The 24,566-nt window shown below is 56.6% G+C and overlaps 6 protein-coding genes across 6 annotated transcripts; 3 read left to right on the top strand and 3 right to left on the bottom strand.

Moving 5' to 3' along the window:
* Positions 1 to 66: 66 nt before the first annotated feature.
* F5144DRAFT_551574 (uncharacterized protein) lies at positions 67 to 5,031 on the bottom strand (the record flags this gene model as incomplete). Its single annotated transcript, XM_066787696.1, has 4 exons — positions 67 to 184; positions 488 to 4,312; positions 4,382 to 4,541; positions 4,581 to 5,031. 4 exons carry the CDS (start codon positions 5,029 to 5,031, stop codon positions 67 to 69), a joined length of 4,554 nt encoding a protein of 1,517 aa, XP_066638641.1.
* Positions 5,032 to 6,276: 1,245 nt separating this feature from the next.
* F5144DRAFT_659858 (mitochondrial carrier domain-containing protein) lies at positions 6,277 to 7,956 on the top strand (the record flags this gene model as incomplete). Its single annotated transcript, XM_066793245.1, has 6 exons — positions 6,277 to 6,331; positions 6,488 to 6,498; positions 6,556 to 6,585; positions 6,648 to 6,721; positions 6,777 to 7,252; positions 7,360 to 7,956. 6 exons carry the CDS (start codon positions 6,277 to 6,279, stop codon positions 7,593 to 7,595), a joined length of 882 nt encoding a protein of 293 aa, XP_066638640.1. The 3' UTR covers positions 7,596 to 7,956.
* Positions 7,957 to 8,818: 862 nt separating this feature from the next.
* On the top strand, positions 8,819 to 11,337 carry F5144DRAFT_596159 (class E vacuolar protein-sorting machinery protein HSE1; the record flags this gene model as incomplete). Its single annotated transcript, XM_066790768.1, has 5 exons — positions 8,819 to 8,861; positions 8,932 to 9,092; positions 9,145 to 9,933; positions 10,141 to 10,336; positions 10,403 to 11,337. The coding sequence occupies 5 exons, from the start codon at positions 8,819 to 8,821 to the stop codon at positions 11,335 to 11,337; spliced, it is 2,124 nt and encodes a 707-aa protein (XP_066638639.1).
* A 1,078-nt stretch (positions 11,338 to 12,415) lies between these two features.
* F5144DRAFT_382088 (uncharacterized protein) lies at positions 12,416 to 15,906 on the bottom strand. Its single transcript, XM_066784623.1, has 5 exons — positions 15,692 to 15,906; positions 15,523 to 15,618; positions 13,976 to 15,211; positions 12,981 to 13,924; positions 12,416 to 12,912 (listed from the first exon to the last, which is right to left on the bottom strand). Exons 1-5 carry the CDS (start codon positions 15,808 to 15,810, stop codon positions 12,494 to 12,496), a joined length of 2,814 nt encoding a protein of 937 aa, XP_066638638.1. The 5' UTR covers positions 15,811 to 15,906; the 3' UTR covers positions 12,416 to 12,493.
* Positions 15,907 to 20,554: 4,648 nt separating this feature from the next.
* On the top strand, positions 20,555 to 23,145 carry F5144DRAFT_606582 (pectate lyase superfamily protein-domain-containing protein; the record flags this gene model as incomplete). The annotated part of the gene is made up of 6 exons (XM_066791499.1): positions 20,555 to 20,633; positions 20,688 to 20,833; positions 20,894 to 21,383; positions 21,445 to 22,438; positions 22,493 to 22,560; positions 22,628 to 23,145. The coding sequence occupies 6 exons, from the start codon at positions 20,555 to 20,557 to the stop codon at positions 23,143 to 23,145; spliced, it is 2,295 nt and encodes a 764-aa protein (XP_066638637.1).
* A 143-nt stretch (positions 23,146 to 23,288) lies between these two features.
* Positions 23,289 to 24,311, bottom strand: F5144DRAFT_498749 (uncharacterized protein; the record flags this gene model as incomplete). Its single annotated transcript, XM_066786286.1, has 2 exons — positions 23,289 to 23,894; positions 23,949 to 24,311. 2 exons carry the CDS (start codon positions 24,309 to 24,311, stop codon positions 23,289 to 23,291), a joined length of 969 nt encoding a protein of 322 aa, XP_066638636.1.
* Positions 24,312 to 24,566: the final 255 nt, after the last annotated feature.

The following is a 24,566-nucleotide window of genomic DNA, read 5'->3' as shown; positions in this document are numbered from 1 at the left end:
GGCTATCTCCCATCAAAACATAACAACACAACATGTCCATACACACACAATACACTCACTCCATGATTACTTGCCCCCACTGGCAATGCCCTCGGGTCTCCCTCCCGCTTTGCCCCTGCCGCCTCTCTCACCACCACCACCTCGCCCCTTGCCATTGCCTCTCCCCTTGCTACCGCCTCTCGAACTAACGGTTCCAGTTCCGCCACTCCCACTCCCACCACCATTCCCACTCGCACCGTCAACACCCCCCCGCCCATCTTTCCCATTCCCGTTCCCACCCTCACGTCCACCTCTCCCATCCCCACCCGCACCTCCGCCCCTACCCCCCCTCCTCCCCTTCTTCTTCCCACCACCCCCACTCTCATCACCACCTGCACCACTCCCCCCACCCCCACCCCCAGAAGTACCACCACCACCACCCCCCCGCCTCCTCCCCCCCTTCCCCTCCTCCTCCTCCCCCTGCATCCGCCGACTCTCCGCATCCCACCACTCCTGAAACGCCTGCTCCTGCTGGATCTCCGGCAGCGAGCGCTTGGCCGCGGCAGCCGCCGCCTCCCGCACCTGTTCCTTGTCGCGCGTCTGCTGGCCCATAATGTCGCGCAGGCCTAGTCCTAGGAGGTAGTCGGGTTTGGGGGTTGTGGGGGGGATGTAGACTTTGGAGTGCGGGGTGATTGGGTTTAGGTTGTCGGGTTTGGGGGTGGGGGTTATTGTTGTTGTTGATGTGAGGAAGGGGGTGTTGAGGGTGGTGGAGGAGAGAGGTGTGGGAGTGGGTGGGTTTGGTTTGTGGGAGGATGAGCTCGGGGTGCGTTGGCCTGAGAAGCGCGTGTCTGGGGAGGCCGTGCGGCGGTGGATGGGGATGGCGGTCGGCGCGTCCGGGGAGAGTAGCCCCTTGGACGGGGTCTTCTTTTCCTTGCTGACCGCTTGCCATGGTGAAGCTTGGGGTTCGTCGGGGGACCGTTCCCACGCGTTCTTGGCCCCGCCCGCTTTGGCTGCGAGCAGTGCCGCCTGGGCTGCTTGAGCAGCCTGCTGTTGCCGCTTCTTTTCCTTTTGGGATATCTTCTGTTGGGCCGGTTTTGGCGTGGTTTCTTTAGCCTTCTGCGCCGCCAGACCCTCGGAAAGCATGGACTGGGTTGCTGTCTCCGACTGAATGATATCACGGAGATCCAGCTTCGAAGTTGACGTTGTCGCAGACCCCCAGGGTTGCCCAGCTTGGAGGGGCGTTGAAGTGACCATATTCGGGCTAACGTTAAACCCATTCGCCGACTTCACTGGCGTGCCTAGTGTCCCGAATGGGATGCTTGGTGATGCGGATCCAAGATCGAGTCGCACTCTCTTCCCTTTGCCTTTCCAAGAGCTTCCCAGCGGCGGAATCTGGTCCAGATCCGTGGCCCCTTCGTCCGTCTTCCGAGGCCTAGCCAAAGGACTACTGACTGGTGAAAACTCGTCGTCCATATCAAAGATCATATCTCCGTGTGACGCCTTTGGCCGAAGGCTAGGACTGGGGGCCTCACTCCGTTCCGCTCTCGACACATTTCTCGTCCTGTCAGGGGTAGGCGTGAGCGGACTAATGTCATCCAAACTGCCATATCGGGTTTTGGCAGCGAACAAGAGCCTCTTCTCTTCCTCTCTCTGCGCTTTGTATGCCAGTCCCTTGACCCATAGCTGCCGTTCCTCGTCGATCTCCTCGGCCAGCCAAGGATTGCGTTTATGAAGCAGCAGCTCGGCATGGCCGCTCCGCACAAACGGTGACTGGGCAGCTTGGTTGTCCCGGACCACTTCGTCCAGCTCGAGAAGCAAATCTTGGTCCACTTCATCAAGGAGATGGTTCTCGAGCATTGTCTCTAACTGCAGACAGATGTACTCCAAACCCCCATCCTTGAATTCTGGGACTGAGCAGGGACTGATGGCGTTCAAGAAGTCAGCAATATTGCGCACGTTCGCAAACCGACCCATAATCTGCTGGCAGATCTGCGATAGCCGGTCGAGCATCAGATAGTTGGCAATCGACATGACTTCCATCACGAGGTCCAGAAAATCTTCAAAGGAGTCGCACACAGCGGGGTCGAATAGCTCAGCTCCGCAATCTCCATAAAGATATTGCAGAACATATTTGAATGCCTTGGGATGGGCATGAGTCAAATCAATCTTGATCCGACCACCCGAGGTGGCCCGGCGGCCCTCAAGCCACATGCCTTGGGAGCGCCCAAAGAAGAGCGTCTGAAACCAAGGGCATCTCTGACAGACAAAGGCGCTATGGACCGGCACCTCGGCTCCTTCAAGCTGTAGCGACGCATCGCCATCCGCGAAGAAGCGCGGGTCCTTGATAGCAAGCTGGAAATCTTGGTCGATGCATTTCCTGGGTTCAACCTGCAGCCTTGCTGCCGCCTCGAGGCTGTTCATGTCGAGGCGAGTGGCAAGCTTCATGACCTCTTGGCGGATCTGACGATAGCGGTGCGCCAGCGGGCGTACGTGGCCGGTAAAGTTCCATACCGGGATCACCTTATCTTCGTACGCGAATAGGACGAGGTTCAGCAGGGAAACCATGTCCAAACCTTGGAAGAGCACTACCGCCTTGCCGTCGGCATCGCTGATGCTGAACAGCTCGTGGGTGAAAGACCCCGCCTTGCGAAACTGCGCAAGTGCACTTCGGAGAACGGGACTGCGAGCCGCAAGCAGCCAACCATGGATGGGCACCTTGATCTCAGGTGAAAAAGAGGTGCAGACAGCTGCATCCAACCGACCGTTTTGGGACGACAGCGGTGCAAGGTGCTGTGACAAGTCGTGCTCAATATCGGAGGATTTAAGCACTTCGTAGGCCACTGGACCGAGACGTTCCCTGAAGTCATTCTTCCCCCAAAACTTCCAGGTCTCGTCCTTCATGTCCTTCGGTCTCGACGCCCGAAAATCGGCGAGACTGTTTAACGGTGCCACGTCCTGCCAGATAGATTGCTCGTCGATGGCCAGCTGTTCTCTCATCACTTCCGAGTCCTTCCGGATGGCGGCAAACGCACCAAATGCCGAAGCTCGGACGGTGGCGACATTTGTGATGCAGGGTACGCGCTGGAATTTGTAGTCTTTGCGCTTCGACTCTGACAACCAAGAAGATGCATCCTTTGCTTTGGTTCGTTTTACCCTTCGCCACACAGCCCCTGACTGAGTGCTGAAGATGACGGAGCCATGCTCACCCACACCAACGGAACGGACGCCATCCCGCCTGGCGGACCAAATGCACTGCGCCGTCGTGACCGCGCCCTTGATCTTGGAAGGGTTTGTGGTAGACGTGTTTGAAGGATTGGTTTCAATCTTATGGTCCAGGTTCATTGTAAACAGGTCGCCACGTCTCGTCACGGCAGCAATTGTTTCTCCTCCCGATGTGATGGAGCTGATCTGGTTCCAAGCCGGGTCCTGGCGAGTGGATAGTTGAATGTTGCCGACCAGGTCTAGGGTTGCAAAGGGGAACTTGACGATGTGATAACCGTACGCGGTGAACACACAGACTGTGTGATTTTGCAGCAATATCGTTGTCGCCTTATCAATTGCAGTCACCATGACGATCGGCGACGAGAATAAGGAGGCCGCGACCTTCCTGGGTGTTTGCTGGAATTCGAGAGACCTGGAATCGGCGTCCATCAACGCCAGTTGGCCGCTATTCTTGCCCCAGCAATATAGGGATGTGCCGGTGTGCGCGACCGAGTGTATCGAGGAGGCCGCAATCCCAACAATGACCTCTTTCTTCAAGGGACCAAACACCTGGCGCGGGACGGTGCTGAGAGGATCCTCGCCCTTCTTCGCCGGCTCGGGGAGAACGTATCCCAACTGATACTGGGCGTTATTGCCCCACGTCCATAGCGCGCCGGTGTCATCGACTGCCATGGAGTGGTTTTGGCCGAGGGCGATATGGGTGATCTTTTTGTCAACAAACGGTCCCTGAACGGGCGTGTACGTGAACCGCGTGTTTTCATCCCCAAGGCCGAGCCTCCCTCCGCGGCCGATACCGCAGACATAAAGGTTCGACACCGGGTCTGTTGTCAGAACCGCGCTATGCAGTTTGGAAAGGACCACGTCCTGTATCATCAAAGGCCGGTTGAGAACGAGAGTAGGGGTCTTGGATAAATCCTGAGACGCCGGCCGCCCTTCTCCAATGGCCTGGAGGTACTCTCTGTGAAACCTCCGCAGCAAGTCATCTGGGCGTTTGAGGTACACGCGCTCCGGGAATTGACGATCGTCTTCGTCGCCAAACCCCAAGGAAAGGTTCCGATTACTCCCGAACGCAAATAGATCCTCGCCGGCAATGTTTACGCTATTCGTGCCCCTGCTTAGGGTCAGAATAAGAACCTTGAAACACGCCCCAGAACAGGGACCAAAAACATGGGAGACTCACGGGGCCTGGTCCAAAGAAGTCTCTGCCTCGTCGCTTTCAGATCCATCATCCGGTCTTTCCTCGTTTGCTAGCTCCTTCAGGTTGCGCTCGCCGATAATGGAGTTATATAAGTCAAATGGACTATGGCCCTCATGATCCTTCGTCTTGATGAGCTGCCCCACTCGATGCAGTGAAGCCGTGTGCCCTGCCAAGTCCTTACACTCCTTCTCCAGCAGGAGTCTGGCGATGGATACGTTCCCCGCATACAGTGCCCGATGTAGCGCATTCCAGCCGCTCTCAGGGTCCTGGACATAAATGTCGATGGCGGGGTGTTCAAGCAATGCCTCCACGAAGGATATGGCATTATCGGCGGTAGAAGATGCCGCGCGCAGCAAAACGGTGAGTCCGGCCTGGTCGCGGCTATTAATTTCGTTCCGTCCGAGGCCACCGTGACCGTGCCGCGCGCTTCCGGGGCCTGTTCCAAAGCCCGGAAGTTTGCGTGATCTAGTCGCCCCTCGCGGCGAAGTGCCGTAGCCTGGACTCCCCACTATCCCCAGACTCAAGCCAGAGTTCCGAGGGCCGTTCTGGGCGCCATGGCCGGTGGGGGCGAGAAGGCGTCGAAATCGGTCGACATCGTCTTCCCAATAGTGTTTCCACAGCAGATGAGTCATGTGCCGGGCGTTAATCGTGGGTTGTCTTTCCGAAGCTTCGAATGCACCTCGCTGTAATCTCGCTAGATCACGGCCTGTTTAAAGGTGCGATGGGAAGCTCGTGAAAAGATTTCCCACGTCGAGGGCCGGGCGCTGGGCTTGGACCCCGAGGTTTGTGCGTCAGGCGAGAGAGACCAATAGGTGCAATTCTTGCGTGTGCGTGGCGATTTCGTGCAGGACACGGGTTCTTCGGAAGTAGCTCGACGGCGTGGTCGTTCTCGATAAGGCTTCGATATTCGTTTGCGCTCGGTTCGGTTTCCTTTCTTATTGTTGCTTTCGACGAGTAAAGCTCTAATCACTGTGCCGAAGTGTGTAACTGTCTGGTAAGGATGCGGGATGCAATCGGCGTTGTTGGGGAGCGACCTGGTCATATCTCCGGGAACGTGTGCGCAACCATCGCGATAGCCCCGCGTTCCGCACTCACACTGTCCCTGGCCTGGGCATCCTCTGCCGGCCAATCGGATTGCAAGTTGTATGCTCATGCCCCAAACGCTTGGAGACAACGGCTCAGCCCTGTCTGAGAACCATCGAACTGCAAGGCCGGACCAAAGAATGCCTGCATGAGGAAACGTGCAGGTGCCCCGGGCGGGCCTTGTGACGATGAAACGTGCATGTGGGATGCTGGAAGGAAACATACCTACACAGAAAAGGAACGGGTACCTCCCGATGTGTCAATTAAGCCGAGGTAGCTCGCTCAGAATTGGGACGAACCGCCATAATTAAATTGAGGCTTTAGTGTTTCGCCTCCTTCATTCAACACATTCAGTATATTTCTCCCTTAAATATTGACTACATACTTAATTAAGTACATACATTAGGTTATTCTGTTTCCCTTTCCATCGCAATGTCACTCGGTTTACAAATGTGGCGTTTAGCCCGCGTCGCGGTGTCTCGCGTCTTTGATACGGGTTAGGGTTAGCTATAAGTAGCTCTCCATTTTAGCCGGTTCCCGGAACGGCGGATCAGAACCAGGATGGTTTGGGCCCTCCGATGTCGTTCCCCACGGAAATCTGCGCTTAGTTAATGTGGGGGTGGGCGGCTTGCATCCCGGCTACCAAAACTCCCACTCTCGGCTTGCTAATTCAAGGGACGACACACTTTCCTTCGCAGTTTTTATTGATACCCTATTTTTTTCGTCCGACTTCTTTTTGTTTATTTCCCATTTGTCGCATTTTCATTGCCATAGCCCCCCCAAAACAAGACAAAATGGCGGCAGAAAAAGAGAAGGCCCCGTTGCCTTTCCGCTACACTTTCATGGCTGGTGAGCGCTTTCCGAGAGATTTCCGACACGGACCGCGGAGTCTCGGATCGCTAACCATGACCACGGAACAGGTGCCATTGCCGGTGTATCTGAAGCACGTTGACCAATGGCCCCAATGTTAGTCAATTGACATGCTAACGACCTGGGCGCATGTAGATCCTGGTCATGTAAGTCATCCCTGCTCGTGGTCGCGTGCCTCAAATGCTAACCTCGTCGCCCACCAGGTACCCGCTAGATGTCGTGAAGACACGAGTGTGAGCAGGCGCCCACAGCCGTATCGATACACTTCGACTGACCACCGATCAGACAACTTCAGACCGGCACGGGCGGTGGCGCCGATTCGTACAATGGCATGCTCGACTGCTTCCGGAAGATCATCCGCAATGAGGGGTATGCTGCTGGTGAAGTCTGGAGGGATAATGGGCTGTTGTTGACGCCTTGGTAGTTTCTCGAGGCTCTACCGCGGCATTACCGCTCCCATCCTTATGGAAGCGCCCAAGCGTGCCACCAAGTTCGCCGCCAACGACAAGTGGGGCAAGTTCTACAGGGAGATGTTCGGCCAGCAGACCATGACACAGTCCCTCTCGGTTCTGACGGGTGCTTCGGCTGGTGCCACCGAGTCTTTCGTTGTGGTCCCCTTCGAGCTCGTCAAGATTCGCCTCCAGGACAAGGCTTCAGCCGGCAAGTACAACGGCATGATCGATGTCGTTCTCAAGACGGTGCGCAACGAGGGCATCTTGGCCATGTACAACGGTCTCGAGTCGACGCTATGGCGCCACATCCTCTGGAACGCCGGTTACTTCGGCTGCATCTTCCAGGTCCGACAATTGCTCCCCAAGGCCGACACGAAGGGAGGCCAAACATTTAACGATATCATTGCCGGTACCGTCGGCGGTACTGTCGGCACCATCCTCAATACCCGTACGTCAGATTCAAACTATTTACCGCTTTCTAACAGTCAGGGAGGCCTCTCGGGCTGTCCTGGGGCACCTCGTGAAACACAATAGTCCCAGCTAACACTCTTCTAGCCATGGACGTCGTGAAGAGCCGTATTCAAAACAGCATCAAGGTTCCCGGCCAAACTCCGAAGTACAACTGGGCCTGGCCCGCCTTGGCGACGGTCGCCAAGGAGGAAGGGTTCGCAGCTCTTTACAAGGGGTTCATCCCCAAGGTTCTCCGACTGGGACCCGGTGGCGGTATCCTGCTTGTTGTTTACACCGGCGTGATGGATTTCTTCCGCAAGATGAGGGATGAACAGGCTTGAGGCGAAGTTCTCCAGAAGCTCAAAATTATGGAGTGTTTAAAGAGTGAGAGGGAGCGGCACGCACAATCAAATAGTGGCGCTCGGGGCGGAATAGAGGTCTTTCTCTTTGGCTAGTTTTGTTAGACTAGACTCTCTTGGGCAGTTTCGTTTTTGCATTGGGGGTTTTAGTTGGCAATTGCTATTCCTGGATACAGGTCGTCGAACCTGTCCGTTTAAAGTGCAAGCGGCCGTCCCCTGGTTCGGGGCCAGACAAATCAACGGCATTAAATATTTTGGCTTGCCATGTTGTTGACTTGCTTTGGAGATGCATCGCTACGAACAAGCAGTGCCGGAAACGAAGTTCAAGGATGCCTTTCTCATCATGCTTGTAACATCTACATAGTACATACTTGGTGACGTCCTTCGGCTACAAAACATGTGAGTTACCCGGCGCGGAACAAAGGATGTTTTTCTACAAACTACTCAGCATCTAAAATCGGATGAAACAGATGACTAGGAGAGAATGATGAAAACATTCCCATTGCAGAACCGTCTTCGTTGTTAGCATCGACCGTGAATTCGCTTGGTGGACCGGGACGAATATTGTCAAGCATGTTCTGAACCTCCCTCCTGGTGGTGTGCTGAAGACCTATTGTGGCTGCGCAAGCATCTACGCAATGGAAGGCGAAAGCCGCGAGGCGTTTGAACGCCAAGAAATAAGTTCAGCGACAATGCGGCGCCAAGCAGGGATGATGCGCAGGGCAGCTGGGCAGCTGACAGGGGGGCAAGCAGCTTGCAAAGGTGCGGGGCGAATCGGCATGGAAGCTGCCTGCCCGCTCGGGCGTCCGTCATAGGAAACAACCTAAGCCACCAACCACGCGGCACTGCCCACCAATGTTCCATCATCCATCCGACTTCCATTCCAGGGCCACCATTGCTCCGCGTAATATTCCGACCTCGAATAGTTTTCTTGTGCTGACGCAACCTTGGACTTGCGATATTGAAGCTTCAAGACTCGGGCTTTTTTTACCAAACACGAGCGCAGACTTCTTGGAAATCAACTTGCCAACTTCGATTCGCGATTTCGAGAGCCTTGTGTGAGCGGGGCAAGCAAATCATCATCAACACCCCGACGTCAGAGTTGCACGCCGAGGAGTCAAACATTCAACACACAGCATCCCGGAGACCTCGAGCTCACACTCTTTCTACAAACACCGTTTGAGACCTACTAGCTAGCCGTCGCCATGTTCCGAGCGGCTGCGGCCGGGCCCTACGATGAGGCCATCAGTATGTTGTTCTCCGGAGGATGCCGCGCATATCGGGGTGCCCAGCTGACCGTTGACTTTCTCTTTCGCAGACAAGGCCACCGATGAGAACCAGACGTCCGAGGACTGGGGCGCCATTATGGAGATTTGCGATCGGGTCGCCGGCGATGCAAACGGGCCAAAAGAGTCGGTAGCCAGCCTGATTAAACGCTTAGCGCATCGCAACGCGAACGTCCAGTTGTACACGCTCGAGGTGAGCGCATTGACGCCCTGCCACCGCTCTCGCAAACTAACATTATTACCAGGTCGCAAATGCCCTTTCGCAAAACTGCGGCAAGAATATGCACCGCGAGCTGTCAAGCCGCGCCTTTACCGACGCCATGCTCAAGCTTGCCAACGATCGCAACACACACACTCAAGTCAAAGCGAAAATCCTCGAGCGCATGAAGGACTGGTCGGACATGTTCAAGTCGGACCCGGACCTCGGCATCATGTACGATGCCTTCTACCGCCTCAAGCAAAGCAACCCGACGCTCCAGCCACCCAGCGCGCCACAGAAGAACAGCCTCACCGACCAGGATCGCCAAAAGGAAGAGGACGAACTTCAAATTGCGCTCAAGCTGAGCTTGCAGGAGGAGGAGCGGAAGAAGAAACCCGCGCAAGCAGCGCCGGCGGCGACACCATCGGGGGCAGGGGGGCCAGCCACGGCGGGACCCGCAACTCAACAACAACAGGCGGCCGCACCTATCCAACCCATGCCTTCCGGCACCACGGCCGCAACCGTATCCCGCGTCAGGGCCCTTTACGACTTTGCCCCGTCGGAACCCGGCGAACTGGAGTTCAAGAAGGGCGACGTCATTGCTGTGCTCGAGAGCGTCTACAAGGATTGGTGGCGGGGGTCGCTCAAGGGGAAAACAGGCATCTTCCCTCTCAACTACGTTGAGAAGCTCACGGACCCCACCCCTGACGAGCTTCAACGCGAGGCCCAAATGGAGGCTGAGGTCTTTGCTGAGATCAAGAACGTTGAGAAGCTGTTGACCTTGTTGAGTGCCAGCAACACCGCTCCGAGAGAGGAAGATAACGAGGAGATCTCGGTATGTTTATTGTTTATTTCCCTCACCTCACCACAGTCCAGGCACTAACTCACGAACAGAAGCTGTACCATCAGACATTGGCCATTCGACCAAAACTCATTAAATTGATCGAGAAGTACTCTCAAAAGAAAGGTGATTGCACTTGCTGGAGTGCTTGTTTGGACATGGAGCTAACATGATCTAGATGACTTTACTCAACTCAATGAGAAGTTCATCAAGGCCAGGAGGGACTACGAGGCTCTGCTCGAGTCATCCATGTCACACCCTCCGGGGCCGACGTACCACCAATATGCCATGCGCCCACAGATTCCCCAGGGGTACCCGCCCCCGGGACAGAATTACGGCGCACCCCCTCCGCAGCAGCAAGATCCGCAGCGGTTCTACACCCCGGCGCCTGCTCAAGGTACGCCTTCGGTCGAGCTAGGAAATTAGAGGCAAAATTGAACATAGCTGATGTACATATTGATAGAGCCATCCCAATACCCTCCGTCTTCCCCTCCCCCTAATAACTTCCAACGGCCTGGCCCCGGGGCCACTCCTGCTCCGTTCTATGTAGCAGGCGCCGAGGTTCCGTCCCAGCAGAACCAAATACCTCCACCGACGCCGCAACAGCAACCCCAGCAGCCCCAGCAGCCGCAATACGCCCAACGGCCATCGGAACAGCGGGTTCCATCCGGCGGTAAGCAGCCGGCGCCACTGCAGACGTCCTCATCACCACCGCCGGCAAACCAATACACGCCCTACCAAGCCCCCCAGTCATCTGCGCGTCCTCAGAGCACCTACGGCAGCGGCCCACAAGAACTCTCTACCTCGGTCTACGACTCCCCCATCGCGCCTCAAAACGCAAACCCCGCTGGGCCGTACCCGCCTTCCGCGTACGCCACCCCAGACGAAGACCCTTACACCGCCGCCGCAGCATCCAACTCCAGCCTTCCTGCGGCACCAACCGTCCCTCCGCCATCCGTCCCCGCCCCATCGGCCCCAAGCCCGGAACTCCGACAACCCTCCTACGGCCAGCCATACTCCGGCTACCACGCCCACCCACCCCAACAGACCCCCTACGGAGCACCGGGAGGAGGAGTCGGAGGAGCCGGCGGAAGCTACGACGCCGCAACCGTCGACGGGCCTCGCCCACACCAACAACAGCCACTCCCGTCGGGGCCGCCCATGTCCCCACCACCACTACATCCTTCCGGGCCGGCGTATGACGCACGCCAGTCGCTGCCCAGTAGGGTGAGTGGGCCCTCAGGACCGGGCAGTGGTGGCGCGCCGCCACAGCCGCAGTACAAGGCTTATGTGCCGCCTGGGTCGTCGTCGGCTCCGGGCCTGCCGCCTGCGGATGACGGGCCCTCGGCGCCGACGGCTCCGGCTGCGGAGGGGTATTATCGCACTGCGGCGTACTGAGGTCTGAGTTGGGCGTTGGTGTGTGTGTGAGTGAGTGATGGTGTGGGTGTTGTTGTGGTGGTGGTGGTGGTGATGGGGAACGGATGTGTATGTGAAGGGGGATAAGATGGGAGTAGATGACTGCATGGGGTGGTGTGTTGGGATTTGGGGGGATTGTAAACCACGCATTACGTATCTGAGTGGCAAGAGAAGCAGACAGGAGTGGTGATGTGATATAAGGGAGGGGTTGAGGCTGGGTTGAGCAAAGGAAGGCAGCATCTTTTTTTGGGGGCCTGTTGGGATGGCCAGGTAGCTAGTCGCCTCTTGGGATACATGGCAATACGAGTCAAGGCAGAGGTTCTGATGATATGGTTACTGCCGCTATTGCTGCTGTTATTGTTATCGCTGTTGGAGAATCGCTAGGTGGTGTTCGCAGCTAGTGGTGAGGGGGCACGGGGGAGGTTGATATCCCGTTTCCTTGTGGCGGGGAGCGTATAGCGAATAAATTTTGGTACCTTAAGTTTTAAAATCGTGTTGCCGAATTTCGGGATTATATCAGTGCCCGTTCCCACTCCCCTGTCCTCCTACCTTTCGCAAACTCTGGCCTAGACTCCATTCAACGTGGTACATGTACAATTATCCCACTCGGACCCTCAACCCAAGAGACTCCGATCCGGCGCAATGGATTGACGTTGCAAGCATGTATCTATTTTTGCTTGCAGTGCTGCATCTGTGGTACGCCATCTCGCTACCCGTGATACAGACCATCCAGACTCTCTCCATGGTGGCACTGCGCTATCCAACAACAAAACAAACACACCGCCCTAAATCGATGCATGATACACAACTGCGTGTAGATGTCTGGTACCGACAACCTCGAGCACACTACCGGTCGTTAGATGCCTCAAATGGTGTCATCAAGGACCCCGAAGTTGTTGACCCCTCCTATTCCAAACCCATGATTCGAGCGCGTATGCGCACCAGACGTGGATGGGCGTCACGAGTCCATAGTGCAATATAACAATTGCGCAAGCGGTGGACATCTCAAAGGGATCGGATATGGTTTATCCGCCCGTAGAACGGTAGAGGGCCCGTCTATCAGCGACGCGGACACTCTAGTTCCGTTGTGGAACACCAAACATCGTCTATTAGATCCATCACCTGCCAAACCCGAATCTCAACTAAGCCCCTGATTCGGGATCATCCTTCCCAGCGGCGTCCTGTCCCTCGGCTTCTCCATCATGTCCGCGTACCCCTCCAGCCCCGCTGCAATGATGCGCACGATTTCAAAGATGTGCGTGCCCTTGAATGTTTCGGCCCACAGCCGGATCACGGCACATGCCAGTTGTCTAAGCTTAGTGCTATCGGTAGCGGACAGGTCCATGGACCGCGAGGGGTGATGACCGTGGCCGTGGCTGCCAGACGATCCCGCCAGCGATGGGTCGATGGGGACGGCAAACTCGGTCTCATCCAGCATGCGGCGCACCATTTCGAGGAGGTTCTTCTCCTCGGCTGATGGGGGCGGCTCTGCCGGGCCGATTGCCGACAAGGTGAGGAGCCACTTTGATAGGAGAACGGCGCACTCGAGATTGCACACTGGATAAAGGTTAGGCCAAGGTTCTCGGGTGAATATCTCCCGAACCTAGGAAGGGCTGGTGACTTACAAGAATGTTGCATGCTCCACTCCAACGACTTGGTTTTGGCCACGTAATTGACCCCCATTTTGACAAGCATAGACAGAGCATGGATGGCCTGAACCACGGCGCGACAGAGACGAGCACTCCGGACCAGCAGAGGGGCGTCGGTAAACGCCTGTGCAATCATGGAATGATCTCGCGTCTCAAGGCTCCGACTTGGGCTAAGGTCGGTGTGTAACCTAATGTAGGCCAACCTCAGCAACGCCGTCGAGTTGAACGCTACCGCGCCTTCCGCGTAACCCTCCCCGGCCCCGTGCGCCGCCATCTCGTTTGCCCGAAACTGGCGATGCTGCTCAAAACTGAGGCTCCAAGCACGGAGCGCTTGGTTGATGTCTTCTACGTCTTCCATTTTTAGGCCCCTCTGTAACCCAAATGGTGTCATGCTGGAGAAAGACGTTTGCTTCAACAGGAAGATGTGCTGGATCAAGGCGTGAATGAGAATGTAGTTGCTCAGTGATGTGAGCGGAGTCGCGGACGATTGCGAAGGGCGGTGCAGGAGCCGTGCAAACGCATCTTGGAGCGAAATCTCCATGTTGGGATAGGACTGCCGCGCCTCCTGCCATTGCCAGGCATTTTCAGCCTTCCAGAGACGAGAAGGACTCGGCAGGTATAGGTGGACCTCCGAAGTCAGAAGCAGCGGTGGCGTATTGTATGCGATACTACACAGGTTAAAAAAGCAGTAGGCAACGAGTTTAGTTCGTGTGCTCGCTTCAAGTCGAACCCAAGTCTCCCAATCGGTTGTTTGCTGGTTGGCCTCTGCGATCAACCCCTCTTCGCGTAGTAAGAGTGCAAGCAAACTTTGGAGGGACAAGGCCTCATGGAGGATCGCCTTCGCGCCCCAGAGACCGACGGAAAACAACAGGAGCAGGGCCTGAATTGTCTCAAGGCGCGACTGAGGCGTATTCGGGGAGCTGCAATGGTTAGCACCGGAGCTCGCCATGCCATACAAGAAGAGGTCTTACTAGGGTTCCCGATGAGTATCCTGTGTCATCGGGCGGTCTTGATGAACCGAAGGGAAAGAATGCCGGAACCCAGAGCTCGGAGATGGACGGGTGGAGTGCGGGCTGTATGCAGCTGGTGTAGGCAGCAAGCCGTGTACTTCATGGCTATGCCTTCGTCTGATCTGCTCAAGCGCCACGGCTTTTGCGGCATACCATAAAGCATGGCCGCGGTTCGTTTCGAAGCGATATTGCGCCCCAACGGCCAGAATTGCGAGCAGTAGTTCGGGCGATAGATCGGTGGGGGATAGAGTAGGGAGATGGAGGAAAGGAAGATTGTCGTGAAAGCCACTTATATAGCCCTCGAGAAACCTATTCAGCGTGTGCCGCGATGGGAACACAAAGTCATTTGGAAGGGCAGAGGAGAACTCATCCAACCGATTCCGAATGGCAGTATGGTCCATGGCTGATATTCTCCATATCGGCGCTCGCGTCCCGTCTTCATGCATCCTTGGCGCCTCTCCAGTTGGATCTCGCAGATCCGGAGCAAGCGACGGAAACCTAGAAGGAAACGCCGACGGAGGTTTCGAGAGCCCCCGTCCCATTTCAGCACCGGGGGGGCGTGACCACATGCTAAAACCTTGTTCGGCCTCGAGCGACGGTGGCAGAAAATGTGAGGACGTAGCGTAGTCGTCGAGGAAGAGGTTGTAATCATCGAAGGCGGGAGGCGGAGGTTGTGCCGGATACCCTGGGGGCAATACACCCGGATCTTGATCCCGCGGCCTGTCTCCGTAAGGCATCGCATCATGATAAGCTTTGACTGGCGCCAAATCTGCTGGCGGAGGCGCAAGTCCTTGGATCATGGCCGGTTGCATGTTGTTAACCTCTCCACCAGAGGCGAGGTGCGTCGCAGCGTCGGAGAGAAGATCGAGGTTGCATGCAGGAGCTCTTGTGGCAAGGCGGGAGTCAGGGGGGAGTGATGCTACTACAGATTGCTGTATTGGGTCTGCCTGGTACTGGTTGTGAACCGGCCGTGGCTTTTGCTGTTGCTGTTGCTGTTGCGGCGGATGCTGTTGATGTTGTTGAAGTTGATGTTGTTGTTGCTGCTGCTGCATACCGAGCATCTCGGTGTCGACCTGGTTCTCGGGCAGGCCGACAGGCGCAACCCCCGCCGACGAGGGCTTCCGCGGCCTGGCGCCATCTTTGTTGCTGCTGCCTTCATTAAGATGGACAAGCTTCTCATGGCGGACAAGTAGGTCCCTGATGTCCATATAAGCATATGTTCATTCCGAAAGGATATCCAAGCGATGAGCGACGTGAAGGACAAGAGAAGCCTCGACAGACCCGTCGTCCTGGCGCAGGTGTAGGTTTTGACGATCAATAGGGACCAAAGACGTTGGAGCACGGAATTGAGAAAGAGAGCGGGAGCGTGGAGGACTTTTGGGGGCAGGGAGGGTAAGTAACTAGGAGGGAACGGGTTGGGGGAGCTTGTGCGAGGCTAGGCTAGGGCTCAAATCCCATGCGGAGGCAGTACGAAGCACAAGGGTGCAGAGCAAAGAGGACTCGCTCACCGTCGCCCAAATGTCTTCCCGCAACGAGGCCATGCGCATGCAAAGGGCTTTTCCTTTGTATGGGTTCTTTCGTGCCTCTGGACATGCTCCACACGTCTAATATGAGATAGTAATGTAAGTCAATATACGGCAGAGGAGCCGAGATGAGGTAGTCCTGTCAACTACTGACCTGAAACGCTTGCTACAATACTTGCACGGCAACGCCTTGGGCTTCTGATGCCGGGTTTCCCCGTTCTCGTCGGCATGGTTGGACGGGGGTGACGCCTCGATTGACTGGAGCGGCAACATTGTGCAAGAAAGGGAGGGTGATCTGGTCCAGTTGGGGTATCGGGACGGAGAGTCTCCAGTGTAGCGGAGGAGAAACCACCTCGCGTCCCCCTCGGGAGTGGGGGATAGGGGGAAGGGAGGAGGGAGAAGGGGGGAACTAGCAGCCAAATACTGCCAACCAAGGTATTGTGGGGTGTTGTCGGTGAGAGACAAAATGGCCGAATCAAGGCGTTGTGGTCATGCCCGTCTTTCGGCTCCTAGGCTGATCTCGACCCGTCCTTGTCGGGTGCCCGCCTGTGGACAAGCTTCTGGCAAGGTACTTCTCTGTTGGACCCCCGTGTTTGCTACCCTCCTTCTAGGCTCACGTACAAACACAGCTGCCGTTCCTACCCACCGTCACTCACTCGTTGGCCAAGGGTACCACAAGAGATGGAGATACTATCAGCCTGTTTGGCACACCCGATCTCTGTGTTACCGATGCGCTGAGGAGCTTCGAGTTGAAGGGGCAGGCCTCTGTGGAGCTAGGTAGCTGTGCACCCACGCAGGCGGCAACAAGCACGGACAACCAAGTGGGAGCCGGGGGAAGAGCGGGGTAAGGGTTGATCCAACTGGGCTGTTGACAATGATGAGGAGGGGGGGTGATGACCAGGACGCAAGCAGTGGGCCGAATCGTGGGCAATGGCGCCAGCCGGAAGGCCTGAAGGCACGGCCGGGTTGGGTGATCTTTCGAGTATTGGGCTTGGCGTTTGCCGCTCTGGCGGGTAGGTGTTGTGTTGATAATTCACGATTGGGCAAAAGCGGACATGCAGGCGCCGCGTGAGGAGAAAAGAAGGAATAAGACTTATGGAGTAATATCAAAGTTTAGAATATCGAGCGAGCGGAGAGCGGGGAACGGGGCAAGAGGCAATCGATTTGCGATCAAGACCAACAACAAACGAGCCTGACGCGGAGGTCGAATGGAACTGAGAGGTGCGGTTGCAGAACGCAGACGCGGGGAATGGGGATGGGGAAACGGGGAAGGACCACTCCCGGTCGGGAATCGGAAGAACATGGGAGAAGGTAAAGAAGGCGCGACATTGGTTCTGGCCACGGACCCCTGCACTACTTGTAACCAAGGAAGGTGCTGCTTCCTAAAGCCGGGCATCTCGATTTTCTAATTTCGGGATCTGGAAAATCGACATGTCTAGATTCTGTCTGAACCCAAAGCCTCTCATATTTGTTTTAATATGATGAAATGGAGAGAAGGAGCCCGAGTTACCACGAATCGAAAGGTCGTTGTGGTCGTGTGCTGCTGTTTCCTTTCAGAGAATGACGGCACTATTTTAGTGGGGGTGTGCGTTTCTGGTAGCCCCTGCTTGCTCTACCCACTTCCCTTTCCTTTTCCCCATTGGAACAGAATCCCAATTTTCAATCTCCGCACCGAATGTGGGGGCGGGGAACGGTTCCCAGGTTCCTGCCATTTGGGGTTGATTTGAAGTTGAGGGCTCACGCCATGGGGAAAAAAAAAAAAAAAAGAAGAAACAAAAACAAACAAAAACCATGAAGCTTTTCAGCTGAGGACGGCTACCTGCCTACCAATATTTCTCTGCTATTGAGCTCCTGTCCAAATTTATCTGTCTGCAAGGTTCGCCCCCGCATTAACCCTAGCATCGGTCCCAGCCTCGGCCTAGATCAACCCCCGCGTGCGTCAACGACGTCAACGACGCCCACCGTCTTATCCGCGCCCGACGGCCTTTCTACTAAGCACATCACATATGCTTCTTACAAGTGCATGGCCCGTCATACCATCTCATCAATCAAACTGAAGATCGACTTCCTCTTGAGCATGGCGCGCATCGTCATGGGAAGAGCCGGGCACTGTATGTTACACTAAAAAGCGGGGTGCGTTTGCAGCAACGCATCATGGAACCGGGACCGAGGGCTGTGGAACCCTGGCAATTCACGGGGGATGTCCTAAGCCAAAATCCGCGCGAGGGCTGACAGACACTGGCTATGAGCAATTCGATAAAACAAGGGTTCATCTTGGCAGTCCTCTTTTCCGATTTCTCAAGTTTTGTTGACCTCTAACAGACGTTCGTCTTTTCATCCCGACAATTGCATCGCGCGTCTTAGCTTTCATGTGATCCCGAAAACTACAACATGAATTGTGGGGAGAGTGGAGGTGTCTGGTTTGGAGATCTGGGGAAGCTCCCCTGTCGAGAGGGGGAGCGACCCCCCTACACATGGAGGCCCTGTGGTGCGGAGAGAAGAACAGGGGCGGCTCGGCGGCATCACAAGCTTGCCTCCGGAAACCGAGCGGCCTAGCATCTTATTGTGGTGCGGAATGTCCAATACCGCCTCGCATCTTGTCTAGGTTCATTGATATACCGCGCCGCGGCAGCCACACAGGACGGGCGTCTTCGGTTTAGGGAAACAACAATTGACAAGCTGCCGACGCGATCGCCTTGACCCCAAGTATATGTGAAGCATGCACGCAGAAAAACTCCAAAGCTTGCATCGCTGCACACCGCAACTCCATGTCGGGCAGGCTCTCGGCGGCTATTTGGCTAGACCGATTGCCCTCGTTCCGGCTGTCGCAAAAGTCGCTGAAGCACAAGCCGCAACCCGCCGTCGGTGCCAACTACATAACTACCGCATCCCACATGGCGCCCTCTTCGCTTCAAATAGGCAGAATCCGGCCGGTTTCCATGGGATCAACACATCCGTGTCACGGGCTCTCTGGTTACAGTTTTCAAGCTCACCGCGACTTCCCCCGCCTTGTTAGTCACAGTATTATGGGCGACAGGATGAGCCGCGTGCTCGGCCGCTGCAAAAGCTTGAACTAACGAGCCAGCGTCAAACCGGTGCTTTCCGCGCTCGGGACGGGCATGCGGGGTTCTTGCGCATCCAGAATCTGCAGCTCTCAAGAACTACCGGCCTCTGAACCCAAATATTTTGAGGATTGCTTGTCGGGAATAGATAAATTAGCGCGGTCGGGCTTGTTTTCGATTAGATGATCAAGCTTCACTTGATCTTGCGGGCCGGGGGGAAGCGTTCAAGACGACCTTCTCCCATCGCAGTCGTTGTTGTTTGCCTCGGGTCTTTTTATCGGGCCCAACCAGCTGGCTTGTCCTCAAGATGTTTCGGGTCGACAAGCGTCTAATCGTGGATCTTAGTCCTTGACTCCCACAATAACCATCAGAAAGTGCAATCTGCCGCCCAAGACGTGCGCCGTCAACGAAGAAGAAATCGACCAACGAGGGCGGCGAATAATCGGCTGGAGCGCAATGGTTAGACAACCTCGTGCGGTGGGAACCGCGACAGATTAGGGGAGGGTCTGTTCTTCTTGACTTTACCCGGAGAAATCGTTCATGCTATCTCCGAGAGTCTTGGGTGAGCTTCTCGGACTCACCTACACAGTAACTACGGTATACACCATACAATCCTCCGGATCGGCCAGCACACCCGGGTCCATGGGTTCGTGGAGGCTCTCTAGCTTGCAGAATACTTACCAGCCGGACTTCGGCACCGCTCGACGAAGCTGGGGAAACGCTAGACTCCCTCGCTGGGTCCTGGGTTTGTGATGTGACATCGCTCATTGCAGCACCTTACAAAGGAAGGAAAGTAAGGAATCTGAGGTCTCAGCAAGTCCAAGACAACGGGGTCACAAATGCGCGATCTGATCGGCGATTCGTGGGTGGTGGTCACCCGCGGCAATGGGCGGGTAGTATCCGGCCTTATTCGCCCCCATCTACCTCCGGCACTCACAGACAAGTTCGGCCGCTTGGACGAATCAAATACCCCAAACCCTTTTCAGGGGCGCAACTGACCCCTTCATCAAAAGACGGCCTCTTCACATTATGCACTCTCCAACCCCAGACCATTCGCTTGTTGCCGCCCTTCCCGCATCTTGTGTGTTGGGGAAAAAAAGGAGGAGATGACTTTAAAATCTCAGATCGACTCAAGTCACCGGATCTTGTCAGGCTCAGCTGCTCAACCGCGCTCACCAACCGCCAAGTATCTGGGTGAGACATGCTCAAGTGCACAATTGTTTGCAGGCTCATGGGAACGAAGCTACTCAGCTAGTAATACCACGGGACGTGGCATGTTCATGCCAAACCCCTCAACTCATTCGGAAGGACTTTTGACGTCAGGGGTCGTTGGGCCGAGTTGAAGGGACTGAAGCGGAGTATGGTGGTAGGAATTTTCATGTCTCTTGCATACAAGGGCTTCAGAGCAACAACATTCCTCCACCCCTTGGCTAGGCAACCAGCTATGGACTTTAGCAGCTATACCCAGAGCTACCCAACCCGGCCTGATGCTTGCTTTCGGAGGCGTAGGCCGGCCATGGTGCCAGATACAATCGGCCCTTTGGTGGGCGGCTCGATCGTGGGTTACCTCTTGGCTAGAAAAGGACGTTGCTGGCGTTGGTGATGGTTACATCTCCTAGCAGGCAGACGACCAAGCGCGTGGGTCTATGCACTCAGGGTCACGCTATGCGGCTCGCCGACTCCGGGTATGGTAGCACACCTCTCTAGAACTTCCCTCCTATTCCCCTTGTAGCAGCGCACGTGGGGTTGTCTCGCGGATGGCTTCCTGTGTCTTGTGTGGAATGACGGTGTGGCTGGAAAGGACTATATTACCCGCCGGTCTCCCTCCCATGACTGTTGTAGACGAAACCTTTCCCCAGACAACCCAACAGCGGAACGGGCCTCTTCACGACTGGCCTTGTCTCGTTTCTGTCTCTCCTTAACTTTAGCCGCACAGACGGCGAGAAGCGGGCGTCATGCGTTTCTTCTCCGCGTTGCTGGCTGCTGCCAGTCTCGTGTCGACAGTGAAAGGACACTGGCTTGGGGAACTTCCTCGTGAGCTCCTTCCAGTTTGACTCGGAGACCGTGGCGGTGCTAACAAACCGATAGACCAGGGAGTCGCACCGTTTGCTGGAGGAAACTATCCTGTTTTTCGCAATGTCAAGGACTATGGCGCAAGAGGTGATGGCGTCACGGACGACACGGCGGCTATCAATGCTGCCATCAATGCTGGAAACCCTTGCAACAAGGGTTGCGTAAGTCATCTTCAGCAGAGGCGGCCATAGGTCGGGATACCGTGCTCATCATCTCTCCAGGTTTCGACGACCACAACCCCAGCATTGGTTTACTTCCCTGCTGGCACCTACCTGATCTCATCCTCTATCCTCCCGGCCTACTTCACCCAACTCATCGGCGACGCCGCATCTCCGCCTACGCTCAAGGCGACCTCGAACTTCGCTGGCTTCGGTCTCATCGACGGCAACCCGTACTACACCCCCGTGCTGAACTGGAAGTCCCAGAATGTCTTCTTCCGACAAGTTCGCAACTTTATCATCGACACGACTGCCATCCCGCCCGGAACAGCGGCCACTGGAATGCACTGGCCGACTTCTCAGGCGACCAGCCTCCAAAATATTGTGTTCAACATGCCTGCCACTGGTGACGTTGTCCACGTCGGTCTGTTCATCGAAGAGGGCAGTGGAGGTTTTATGACGGACCTCACCTTCAACGGCGGTGCGACTGGTGCCAGCATGGGCAACCAGCAGTACACCATGCGGAACCTTAAGTTTAACAACTGCAAGACGGGTGGGTGACAGTCCGGTTTTCCCTTCTTCTGTCTCGTATCGGTCTTTGCTGACAGTTGCAGCCATCATCCAAATCTGGGACTGGGGCTGGACGTATGCTGGTCTGTCCATCAACAACTGCCAGGTTGGTATCGACATGTCAGCCGGCGGCGCGGCCAACAAGTTGGATGTGGGCTCGGTTACTCTGATTGACAGCAGCTTCACCAACGTGCCCGTTGCTATCCTCACAGCCTGGAGCACGAGCTCCAACCCTGCCACGGCCGGCAGCCTGGTGATGGAGAACATCGCGCTGAACAATGTCCCCGTTGCCGTCAAGGGCCCCAGCGGCACCATGCTTGCCGGCGGCTCTCTCACGATCGATGCCTGGGCCAACGGCCACAGCTACGGCACCTCTGGCCCGAACAAGTTCGCCGGTCCAATTTCCGCCAACCCGCGGCCCGGATCCCTCGTTGCCAATGGACGGTACTACACCCGCTCGAAGCCGCAGTACGAGAACACCCCCGCCTCGTCCTTCATCTCGGTCCGCTCGGAAGGCGCCAGGGGTGACGCCTCGGCGGACGACACGACGGCGCTCCAGAACGCCATCAACAAGGCGGTCTCGCAGAACAAGATCCTCTTCCTTGACTACGGCCTGTACCGCGTCACCAACACGATCCGCATCCCGCCCGGGGCCAAGATCGTGGGCGAGTCGTTCCCCGTCATCCTCTCGTCGGGGGGCTTTTTCAACGACATCAACAACCCCAAGCCGGTGTTGCAGGTCGGCGAGACGTCGGGCCAGCAGGGTCAGGTCGAGCTGAGCGACTTCATCGTGTCAACGCAGGGCGTGCAGGCCGGCGCCACGTGCATCGAGTGGAATCTCGCCAGCGGCGGCACCCCCAGCGGCATGTGGGACGTCCACGTCCGCATCGGCGGCTTCACCGGCACGCAGCAGCAGGTCGCCCAGTGCCTCAAGACGCCGGGCAACGCGGCTGTCAACCCGAACTGCATGGTGGCGTTTATGGGCATGCATGTTACCAAGGCGGCGAGCGGGCTGTACATGGAGAACGTGTGGATCTGGTAGGTGCTACATGGAAAGGGGTAGGATGACAGTAGGGCTGACATGTGGGACAGGACTGCCGACCACGACATCGACGAGGCGCAGAACACGCAGATCACCATCTACGCCGGCCGTGGCCTCTGTAAGTGATCTCTGCACCAGCCCACGCTGCCACCCACCCAGACAGACACACTAACCAACCACCGCAGACATCGAATCCGAGAACGGCCCCTTCTGGCTCTGGGGCACTGGCTCGGAGCACTTCGTGCTGTACCAATACCAGTTCGCCAACACGCGCAACATCTTCATGGGCCAGATCCAAACAGAAACCCCCTACTTCCAGCCGACGCCCAACGCGCTCGTTCCCTTCCCGGTCGTGTCGGCGCTGCGCGATCCCGACTTCAACGCGCAGTGCGCCGGCGTCGAGGGCAACTGCGCGGCGGCGTGGGGCCTACGCATCATCGACTCGCGGGACGTCTTCCTGTACGGCGGCGGCCTGTACTCCTTCTTCGACAACTACAGCACCGCCTGCTCGACCTTCGAGGCCGGCCAGACCTGCCAGCAGCGGATTGTCTCGATCGAGGGGTCGGCGACGAATGTCAATCTGTATAATGTGAATACGATCGGCACGCGGGAGATGATTACGCGCAATGGCGGGCGGGTCGCGTGGTTTGCGGATAACGTGAATACGTTCGCGTCGAACGTGGCCGTTTATAAGAGCAACTAAAGGTGGACGAGAAGTGGATGAGGGAAGGTGTTGGGGTCAGGGATGCCGGAGGTGGGCATTTGTATATACACTGGGTTTACATCTCTGCTTCAAGCTTGATGGCTCTCCCTTCAAAGGTATCCCCTAAATAGAACCAAACACTTCTAGCCCTCCAAAGAGAAGCCAACATCTTTCCCTTCGTTTTCTCTCCCCAGCTGAACCAACCTCTGCCTCATCGCCTCGGCCGTCTTCCTCTGCTTCTCGTCTTTCAAGACCGAAAAGTCACAGCGATCAACCCACTCCCCAACCCCATGCTGCAACACATTCCTCGCCCTCTCCCGACTCGCACTGACATGTCCCACCGACCCATGCAGCGTGGCCCTCTCCTTGGCCACATCATACACCCCGCGGTGTAATATATTGTTATCATAAAACACCACATCCCCCGCCTTCAACTGCACCCGCACCTGCCCCGTGATATACTCCTCATACGGCCCCGCATTCCTCTCCTCCTCCGTCCGGGCGCGCGCGTGGCTACCCGGGATGACGATGAGGCTGTCGTCGTCATACAGCGGCAAGTTCCACTGCGTGTGCACGTACTTGTCGTCGGGCCCTTTCAGCCTAGCCACCTCTTCCTCCGCGGTCGCCGTCGCGGGTATGTCGTCGCGATGCCAGCGCAGCTCAAACGCCCGCTCCCCGGACGCGGCAACGCCCACCCCCTCAGGCCGCACCAACATATTAAACAGCTCCATCGTCAACTCCCCCCCATCCTCAGCCTTTTCCCCCCCTTTTCCCTCACCCCCCTTCCCCTCAACCCCCAGCACCTCCCCCACTACCTTTAGCAACCCCCCATGAAAATACACCCCCCCCAACCCTCCCCTCTCTTGAACCCCCACCGGCAAATCCGGATGCAACAAATGCTGCACCCCCCAAATCCCCGCCCGCTCCGGCACCAGCGACGCGTCCCACGGAGGGAACTGTTTGCCGACGGTGCGCACGTGGGGCCAGCCGCCGGCGCGGGCGGTGGCGGTGAGGGTGGCGGCGGCGGTGCGGAGGGTGGCGAGTTCGGGGGGGGTGAGGAGAGAGGGGATGTGGATGAAGCCACGGGTGCGGAGGGCGGTTAGGTGGGGGTGGGGGTCGGCGGGCGTTTGGGGGGTGGTGGTGGGTTGGGAGGTGGGTGATGGCATTGTGATGGGGTTGTGGGTATGTGTGGGTGTCTGTGATGTTTGTGGATGGGTGGGCCAGAGTGGTGGTGATGTGTTGTGTTGAGTGCTGTGTTTTGCAGAAATACAAATACATCCATGTGTGATGATAAAGTTACACTTTCACAACCCTCCAAACTCACTCACATGTCAAAATTGGGGTTGGGGTCGGAGAGGGGCATCGGATGAGTGTGGATGAGTGTGGGGAAGCAGAGGAGTGTGTGTGGTTCATGCGGGGAC

The sequence above is a fragment of the Chaetomium tenue genome, assembly GCF_020726465.1.
Source record: "Chaetomium tenue strain MPI-SDFR-AT-0079 chromosome Unknown F5144scaffold_7, whole genome shotgun sequence".
Taxonomy (NCBI): Eukaryota; Fungi; Ascomycota; class Sordariomycetes; order Sordariales; family Chaetomiaceae; genus Chaetomium; species Chaetomium tenue.
The sequence above is the reverse complement of the archived record's forward strand: the minus strand, read 5'-3'. Positions and strand labels throughout refer to the sequence as shown.

Bases quoted from the DNA above. Each gene is read 5' to 3' on its own strand.
- F5144DRAFT_382088 (XM_066784623.1), bottom strand. From the start codon at position 15,810: ATGTTGCCGCTCCAGTCAATCGAGGCGTCACCCCCGTCCAACCATGCC. The intron at 13,925-13,975 runs GTAAGACCTCTT...TAACCATTGCAG, and splicing joins GATACTCATCGGGAACCCTA to CTCCCCGAATACGCCTCAGT. The intron at 12,913-12,980 runs GTAAGTCACCAG...ACCTTTATCCAG, and splicing joins GTGGAGCATGCAACATTCTT to TGTGCAATCTCGAGTGCGCC.